At 39.6% G+C, this 9770-nt stretch overlaps 1 protein-coding gene across 1 annotated transcript in view; it reads left to right on the forward strand.

The window, feature by feature from the left end:
- Positions 1–512: 512 nt before the first annotated feature.
- The window catches only part of TGS1 (trimethylguanosine synthase 1), a gene marked incomplete at both ends in the record, with an annotated part of 14898 nt that continues 5640 nt past the window's right edge, over positions 513–9770 (forward strand). The window contains 7 exons of the mRNA XM_009697226.1: positions 513–582; positions 1631–1798; positions 3815–4667; positions 5431–5447; positions 5921–6030; positions 6988–7074; positions 8207–8378. Coding sequence (XP_009695528.1) covers positions 513–582; positions 1631–1798; positions 3815–4667; positions 5431–5447; positions 5921–6030; positions 6988–7074; positions 8207–8378 — 1477 coding nt within the window. The remainder of the gene's footprint in view (positions 583–1630; positions 1799–3814; positions 4668–5430; positions 5448–5920; positions 6031–6987; positions 7075–8206; positions 8379–9770) is intronic.

Below are 9770 nucleotides of genomic sequence, written 5' to 3' on the forward strand. Positions count from 1 at the left end.
GAGGTTGTGGCCGTTACCGGAGCTTTTGCTGTTAAATACACTCAGTGTTTAAGAGGCATTTGCAGAGGTGAGGTGTCTTCAGTGCTGGGCGATGGCTGAAATGTTTGCAGTTTTGGAGAGGAGTCGTTAAATTCCCCTTTGGTGGAATCTTTTGTGGGCCTACAATTTAATTCTGGGGTATTGTGCAGCGTTTTCTGAACGTCTCTCATGTAGGCTTTCCCGCTAGGCTTTAAAAGGGTTGCCTTTTTCAGATTTTTCTTTGTTTCCTGTGTTTAGAGTCATAGGGCAGCCCAGGTGGGAAGGGACCTCAGAAGGTGATCTGGGCCAGCCTTTTGTGGGAAAGGGAGCCTAGGTGAGGTTATTTAGCACCCCATCCAGAAACCTCCAGCAATGGGGACTTTACCACATCCCTGGGGAGGTTTGTTCCACTGAATGATTGTTTTTACCGAAAAAAAAAAAAAAATTGTTTTAATGATGACCTTCAGAATCAATGTCTGTCTTCATTTTTACAGAGATCGAAAATTATATAAACTGGGATTAAAAGGATTTTATGTCAAGGATGACAATGACAGTACAGGTAAGGTAATAAAATGCAATATGATGTGCAGTCATACTTAAAGTGAGTTATGTGTGGTTATTTAAGTTGTTCTTATTTCTGGCTTGTTTTTCAGTACTTTTGTTATGGAGATAGATGTAAGTAATAACTTGCTATCTTGCTAGCTCCAGCATCATGTAATAGCTTGATTTGAAAGGAAGAAGTCTGAAGAGAAAGGAATGTCCATAGAAGCTGATAGTTAGTAGCACAGGTTAGATGGAAACAATGTGAGAGAAGTGAAGAAGGGGAATGTAAACTATGGTTTTGTGCATGTATGAGTTAGTTGCAGTGAGTAATCAGTTAAAACCAGAAGGGTCTTGTGCTGTGTGTAATTCAGCAGAAAATATATCCTGACTTAAAAAATCTTAAATATTTCGGTTTTATCGACTGTGTCACCAGCTTTTGTATTTCGTAATTTCCACCAATATACAGTTCCTACTTTCTCAGTGGCATTTGTCACTTTATATACATATGATGTTGCTTAAAAATTTGATAGATGTGCAAGCAGTGGTTCGGAAGGTGATCAGTTACTTCTGAGATAATTAGGTTCTGTAGTTCACACATTACATTTTTATAAAATCATATTATCTTTGTTAGTGTGGTTTTGAAAGATTTGTAACAAACCCCACACCCTCTACCCCAGTTCTTATTGCTGCACATCACATTATATGGTATGGACTATCCTTTTGGCCAGTTTGGGCCGGCAGTGCCAGCTCTGTCCCCTCCTGATCTCTTGCTCACCCCAGCCCACTGGGATATACTGTCCACCCTGTCCACAGTGTTCTAACCACCATAGAGGCTGCTATGAAGAAAGTTAACTCCATCCCAGAGAGACCCGGTGCAATGTTTTGGCTGTCACAGTTAGATTTTAGTTGCTACTGATAGTTATGCAGAAATTGAGGTATTTGTGAGGAAAATGTTAAATGGGAAAGGAAGCTTAAGAGGCAGTTCTACTGTTTTTTTGTGGATCATGCTGTGGTATTGAGGTATCAGAACCAGATTATATTCACTTAATGTAATTTGTTAATAGAGGAGCAACAAGCATCTGAGGAGGAGAACCGTTGTCCCAATGTGACATTAAAGGCAGATACTAATCATGCTCTGGACCTGGAAGAAGTTGAACTCGACTCAGAGGCTGAGCTTATGAAGAGCATGGGGTTACCTCTTCAGTTTGGTGGGCAGTCAGCCCACAGGGACTTTGTGGTAAATCTTTATTTGCTTTATTTGTTCTGTTTCTTTTGTGTTTCCAGATTTTGGGGCATGTCTACTCTCAGTTATTTTGGGGACTGCAGTTCATGGAAATGTATCCAAGCTGCCTTTAAACTGCCTGCCTTGCATGCTAGTAACAACATACAGCATCGCGGTCCGTGCAGTTTGTAAAATCCACCTGCCAGTTTGACTAAACAGAGTCAGGCTGTTCTTCATGCTTCCATATCTATACTGCTCATACTACTAGAGGAGCTAGTTTAAAACAGCCGCGGTAACATTAATGTTCTGCATCAGGACAACTAGTACACTCCAATCTGAGCATGTGTGTTCATACTGTCTGCTTTAACCATTTAGCTTTAGATGCTAATATAAAAAGCTAGTTTCTCAGATCCCCCTTGCAGCTGATAAAGCCAGGCTGTTCAGGAGGGCAGGAGTGAGGCTTGGGTGCTCTGCTTCCCATACAGAGCATTTGGGCTTTAGAGAAAGACTACAGTTGTTCAGAGATGAGAAAGAGATAGTGGGATATCCACATTGTCCGCTTTATGGAATACAGCCCTCCCTGGCAGTGAGAGGGTACTTTTGTGCAGAGCACTCCATGGTTCTTATTTACAAATTAATCAGGTCAGTAGGAGGAACTTGTACATCATTTTAGTTGATAGCATGTAAATAGACCTTACAGGCATCCAACTTCAAGCCCAAAGTATACGTGCAAATTTTGTTGCTATGTAGTAATACTGGAAATAATTTGAATGGGAAAATAATGCATGTTTTTACTAGATGAGTGCTAAGCGTTGTGCTTTGCACTGTGTGTATTAATATGACATTATGAGGGATGTTGATGAAAGATCCATGCTGGTTCTGTGAGCCTAACTTCTTTATAGTCCACCTTACGCATTTTTCAATGCAACAAAACTAGGGATTGCAGCTGATGGGTCACTTGGAGTAATATCTGTACGTTTGCAGTCTTCTGCCGATGCGAGTTGTAGTCCCTCAGCACTGCCTTTTTACCTGCCAAACTTAATTTAGCAGTTTATGAAAAAAATTTGCAGATCCATCTGATAGAAAGTCGTGCTTTTCTTGGATGTTTTTATCTTGTTTATATCTGTAAGCACAGGAAGCCCCACTGAAACAAGTGGAGTTGTATTTGATGAAACCAACAAGTTACCCTTTCAGCAACAGGTTTCTGTCTTTTGTTCCACTAGACAATGGTAGTAGTCTGAGTTTGTTGTAACAAGTGAAATGGTTGTATGGCACAAATAAAAGGGCCACCTGTTTGGACAGGAGGCTGTTTCCTTGTGTTTCCGTTAGCCAACTTGGAGATCAGAATGGAATGGGAAGAATACTACACCCCTCTTTTGGATCAGTGTCTTCAGACATGCAGAGATTCAGCTGCAGGATTTACAGAGCTTACGAGCATGAAGTGATGCTTTTTTGTTTAAAGCACCCAAAGATAGCAAGGATTTAATATTCTATTAGGCTGAGCGTTATATGTTCGCTACTCTGAGAAGACACCTGAAGAGTGTTTGCCAGCCACGCAGATACCAGGTGACAACTGAGATCAACCTCCACAGCCCCCTAAAACAGATCCTTGATTTTACTGAGATACTGCTTTACTGTTGAGCTCAACCCAGTGACCCCTCAATTCCTGGCCAACTTCCCTTTAGGATTTTATAGTGTTTCATGTTGATGTCTTTCCTTCTGAATCCTTGAATGACTTCCCTCTCAGTCCCCCTTCTGTCTGTAATTCTGCCTTTTTTTTGTGTCTGTCTTTCTATAGACTTTCTCACAGCTCTTTCTCACAACTTCCTCAGAAATGTCAACCAAGGTTATGCAGCGGGGGCCCCTATCAGACCTATAAACCCTACAACCTTTTGTGGAGAGAAAGCTAACAGCAGAGGTGCAGTGAGAGGGAGGGTTGCAATGGAAACGGAAATGTGCTTGGAGAGAGGACAAGAAAAGACTGCATGGACATTGTGGACTTCTAAGTATGTTTTTTCCATTCTCTTTTAGGCAGCAGAAAATTACAGAAAGAGAAGTAACATGAAAATTATGAAAAAGAAAAAGAAGAAGAAAAAAGAGTTACAGCAGAAACATGAGGATAAAAAAGGGCAAGAATGCCAGGATCGAGCTTGTGGTGGTCATATCAAGTCCATTTCTGGTGAGCTGGCCTTAGCTACAGAGCAGCATGAGAAGAGCAGCAAAGTTCAAGTTGGAAGGGAAGGGAACTCTGAAAATTCAGAAAGTCTTGCAAATGAGGCTTTACCCAGCGAACTTAAAGAAAAATGGGAGAAGTACTGGAGCGAGTATGGAGAGGGCCTTCTTTGGCAAAGTTGGCTGGAGAAGCATCAAGAGGTCTCATTGTCTGAGGTCACCACAGCCTCTGAGCCTTGGAACAGTCCAGACACCAGGGACGAGTGGGAGCAGCATTACAGCGAACTGTACTGGTATTACTGGGAACAGTTTCAGTACTGGACAAGTCAAGGATGGACTACTGAGAGCTCTCACAGTGACAATGTGGAAGCTAGTGGGGTTACTCAGGAGACGGGTCTTTCGGGAAGACTGGACTTGGTTAGCCGAGGGGCTGAATGCAGTGAAGTGCTGAGCTTGGAGCTGCTTCCCTCTAACACCAGAAGTGAGGAAACACTCCCTTCAAGTGCTGAGCCCCACCATGAAATAATCTCTGGGATTTGTAATTTAAATCTGAACTTGGAGGAGGTGGAACAGAGCAGTGCAGCTCTAACAGTAGCCTGCCAAGGTACTCAAGATCATAGTTCATCTGACAATGAAAGCCAGAAAGAGCCCTGTGATGGAGGAACCAGGAAAAGGGGTGCATCTTGTGAAAATAAAAGTATTAACCAGTCAGGTAATACAAAATCAGCTAAAATTGATTCTATCAGAATTTCTCTAAGTGGTCATATCTAAGATACAAGTGCATGTCTGTATTACGCCATTCTAAAAAAGTTGATCAAGTATTTTGTGGAATGATTGCATACTTGATTCCTTTTTCTTCCCTCTGCTTCTCTCAATGATCTCTCTCCTCTCTAACCTGTATATTAAAGGTATTCTTCAGCCAGAATTGATTTGAACAGAACATATACTTCATAAATCTTCTGCAGGGTTGGTGGGGTTTTTTTTTGCCTTCTGTCTAAAAATGCCATGCTTGGAAATTAAACTCTTGTTTTGTTGTACTGTGTTACTGTGGACCAGATGTATTCCAGACGTCTTCTCCGGCGTTAGGTTATCAATTAGGCAGTGAGCTGCAGTCACCTTTACAACCCCAAATTCATTTGTTCACAGCTAGTGCTAACAAGTGGAAGTGCCAGGTAACATAGCAGTATGGTGAAAGCCGGTGGCTGTGCCTTACACTACTGGAAAAGCTGTGAGGGAGGTACAAGACTGGACTGGAGACATTTTTGCCAGCCAGTTCAGCGTGGAGAGAGCCATCTCGTTTGCCTGCCAGTTCTTCCTGCTAGCATTCGCTGTAGGCAGCAGCGTAACATCTTTCCTGACTGTTTTATGGTTTCTCCTGCTGGAGAGGAGGGATGAAGCATGTGAGTTAAGTGTCAGTATCTTGGGACTTTAGTTTGGTGGGAAACCTCTTAAGTGCGCCTCTAGTGACTTTCTAGGGAAGGAGGAAGCAGGAGTGGTCCCATCTTGATCCCACAGTAGTATTGGAATGGGAGAGGTGAAAGGAAAAATCTCCTTTCCAATAAGAAATGAGAGGAGTGTTGCAGTCCTCTCTTATTAGATGTATGTGAATATCTTTGCGTAGTTAATGAAATGGAAACAAAATTTACACAGAAGGAAGAAAGTGTTTTGAATTTGTACCTTGTAGGCATTTTATTTTTCTTGGAGAGTTGAGATAATTTGAAATTGGTCCTGCTTAAGATCGTTAATTCTACAATGTAACTAATACTGGAAGCTTGTGTTGGTGTGTTGTCCCTCAAACAAAGACAAGTAAAGATATGTGTGTCTGGCACTTGTGCCTTTTTTGTCAGATTCAGGTATGTATGACAACGTAACTGTAGCTGCAAATGTACTTTGGGGACAGAAAGATAAGGAATTAATTTATGCAGAAGGAAAATATGATCTCGTCTATCTTTTTTAGGTTCACAGGGGTCATGTAGCTCAAATTCAAATGACAAAGAACAGGTGCTGCTTCGTGACCAAGATGAAGATGAGGATGAAGAGCCTCCTGAATACAGACATGCCAAAATCAAGAGAAGGCAAGTCAGGAAATTTAGACAAGCTTTTTTCTAAAGAAGGCCAGGTCCAGAAGCCTCCTGATTTATAATAACTATTTGTTTGATTGAGATTGTGAGTTAAAACTTCAGTCCAAAACCACATAGTCGTCCATCACTGCTTATACCTGGCAACAAGTGGGGGATATTTCTTCTCTTTTGTTGCTTTATGAAAACAATGTGTGGCCTCGAAGACTGTGCAAGGTGACAGTACTATTCTTGTACCACTGAAGGGCACAAGATTGTTAAATTGGATAGGACAACTTGCTTATCTAGGTCTAATTAGTATAGACAATATAAGAATGATAGGAAATAATTTGTATTGTTTAACTGAATTGTATGCTGCCAGTTAAGTGCTCAGTGCTAAGGCAATCATAAAATAGCTAATTTCTGCCTTGTCACAGTCTTTTTCTTCTCAAAAAATTTATAGCCTCAAAGATGATGAGATGACTCTTCCTCTAATAAATTTACAAACTCAAAGGTGAAGGGATGGATGGAATTATTATCTGCTAATCATGTAGCTTTGATTTTGTTCTAATATTTTGCTGTTGCCATAGCATTAATAATAGATAATAATATAGATAACATAATAGATGATGAAGGTAATTTGGAAATAGGGTGAACAAACACTACCTTCATCAGTTTGTTATAGAGCTTAATATTAATTCTAAGAGGTCATTCGGAATAGTTGGAATATTGTAACCCCAATAGAAGGACATATGTCCCTAGAATTGGGTAAAAAAAAAAGAAAAAGAAAAAGTATGTGCTCATGCATATGAATAGGCTGGTGTCATCTGCCTTGCTTGGTTTTGGCACCGTGTGGAAGAATTTACTGAAGCCCACATGTAAATGTTTTCAATAACGTGAGTTTCTTATTGGTATATCTGTAAAACAAGAGTGTTTTTTACAGTAAGTAACTTTGTCATCTGTATTTTTTTCTAGCCATGAACTGGACATGGATGAGAACCCAGTGGAAGATCCTGAGGAAACCTGCTCTGTTTTGGGTTTCAAGTGTGGCACAGGACAAAAGTAATTGCTTATGAGAAACTCGGGGTTTCTTCATAGCCAGTCAGCTCGCTTGTTATTATTCAAATAGACCATTCATCTCAATTCCCATTTTGTTAAACTTTTGAAGATGATTCCCGAAGTTAGTCTCTGCTCTTGATAAAACTGTCATCCTTTTGCTAGAGAGAGAGAGAGAGATGCAGAGTTACAGACGTTAATTAAAGAACAAGAAAAGTGCTTTGAAATAGAAGTGTAACTCCTAAGGTACTTGCAGTTATGTAAATGTTAAATGGCTGGTGAGCTACTTAAATTAGAGCTTAAAGACTCTGACAATGAATGGTCCTCTTGATTTGGAGTCCTGTGAGCTTTGATCATAATTTATAGCTGTTTCATATTGGAATGAGGTTGCTTTATCCTAGTGAAATGTTGCAATACTAATAAAATATTGCCAGGCAGTTGACCAGTGAAATTTCATTTTTGGTGGTATGACCTAAAGAGATGGTGGTCAGTGCTGTGGAAGTAACTTCATAGGGCTCAGGTGGACTGTAGCTTTGGTCTAGTGCATCTGCTAGATGCAAGTTGTTTAGTACATATGTATATATCTTTCAAAGAGGAGCGTGTTTTGTAGTTGACAGTCTCTGTTCTACTCTATAAAAATTACTTAAGTGAACTGCCCGTATTTCCTTTTTTTTTATTTGCATTTCCTAGGAGACAAAAGTAGCTGTTTTAGAGGTTCTTTACAGCCACCAAAATGTTGTTTTATTCTACTAATCAAGGTATTTTTTCATTTTATTCCCTATTCTTCAGGCTGGACTGGGAAATTGTTTCTATCTAAAGTTATACACCTATTAGAAAAAAAAAAAATTAAAAAATCTAAAACCAATTCAGGTAAACATTTTCAAATAAAAATATTTAAAAGTCTTCATGGAGGTACATTGTTTTGCAGCTACATCCAGTGGCATATATTTTAAGAGTGTAGCAAATGTCTCATAAAGAAATAATTTAGTCTAAATCATTTTCTGTAGACATCAACATTCATGTTAAAGCTTCCAGAGTGGAAATTAACCAACCAAGTCCTTATTTTTTTTGTTTCTCTTTTTTTTTTTTTTTTTTTTTTTTTTTTTTTTTTTTTTTTTTTTTTTTTTTTTAACTTCAGGTATGGTGGAATTCCATCTTTCACCCACCGAAGTGTGCAGTACTTGGAGAAAAAAGCAAAACTCAAGTCCAAATTCTTGGATATGCGTAAACCAAGGAAGAGCAAAAACACACACATCTTCTTTACAGAGGAATCTGAAACGTCTTGCAAAAAAAGTAAAACTTTGAAGAAGGTAGGGTTAGTTGTCAGTGTTGCTGTAATTCTTTGATTTATCTACTCGCTTAGCTGTTGTTGAATTACGAAAATGAAAAAAACAGTTGCCCAGAGTAGGTGGCATTTTTTAAGTGTCAGTCTATTGCTCTTTATTGGTTTTTTTGTTTGTTTGGGTTTTTGGGGTTTTTTCCCCCCTTTTTTCCCTGCTTAGGGGAAGAGTAGTTAGGTTAGGGTGGATATGGAAAGACATTGGTGGACTCTTGGCAATCTGTGAAGAGGACTGTGAGCTTAATGGCGAAGTTATGTGAAAGTCATTCCTAACATCTGCGTGCATCATTCCTTTAGAGGTGTGTGTAGTTTTCTATAGTTACTTAAAGTATCTTTGATTTTAAAATGCATGTGAGGGCATTTGTTAGTGCTGACATTTCAGCAGTGAGAGAAAAATGTTTGTATAGGTTAGTGTATTTCCCGTAACTCCATGTTCTTAGTAATTTGTGTCAATGCTTACACCCCTACCTACATTTATGCTTAATTATTCACTTTATGCTTCTTTTTTTTTCCTTTTAACTGAGAAATTGGTAATGAGTAGAAAAACTTGTTCATTGTAGATTTTTTTTTTTCTTTGTTGAGTCTCTGTTACCTCAGATTTTCAGTGTTACTTCACTGCCTTCTGGGATGCTTAACATTCCCTAACACCCAAGTTCAAAGCACTGTTTTCTGGTGGTGACAGCATATGTTGTGCTAAAATTTTTGATCAAAGACCTGACTGTTGCCATCTTTTACCTGAGGCCAGCGTAGTTCGAGGGCAACTTTAATTATGTGAAGAAAAAAGTTATAAATTTCCTCAGACTTTCTGGTAAGGAGCTGCCCCAGGCCTAGTGCCGCTCGGGGAAACTGTAACGTAAAAGTGAGCATCTGCATATGCCTTTGAAGAGTTTGGACTAGTGTCTGCACGTTGGTTAAGTTGTAATGTTGAGCTCTGTACTGTGCAGCAGAGCCCTTTAGCACATGCACCATTCGGTACATCTTGGAGATGAGGCCGTGTATGAAGGTAATTTTACCTGTTTATGCTAACCTGAAAGGCAGAGTACATCTTCTCTGAATGCAGATCGGAGAAAAGGCAATTGATTCAAAAGTAGTAGTCTTGGTCACCTGTGCTGTGGCAAGTCTGACTATTTATATTTCAGATATTACTTGAGAATGATTTACTGTATTTATCAGTCAATTTTGTGGAGTTCTCTTTTGCAAGTAGTTGGTATCTAGTTCCCAAAGACAACTTGTTTCCAAATGTTGTAAAAAGGGGGCACAGTTCATAGAACCATAGAGTGGTTTGGTTGGAAGGACCTTACAGACCACCCAGTTCCAACACCCTGCCATGGGCAGGGACACCTTCCACTACACCAGGTTTCTC

Source organism: Cariama cristata, unplaced genomic scaffold, assembly GCF_000690535.1.
Source record: "Cariama cristata isolate BGI_N322 unplaced genomic scaffold, ASM69053v1 scaffold1723, whole genome shotgun sequence".
Lineage (NCBI taxonomy): Eukaryota > Metazoa > Chordata > Aves > Cariamiformes > Cariamidae > Cariama > Cariama cristata.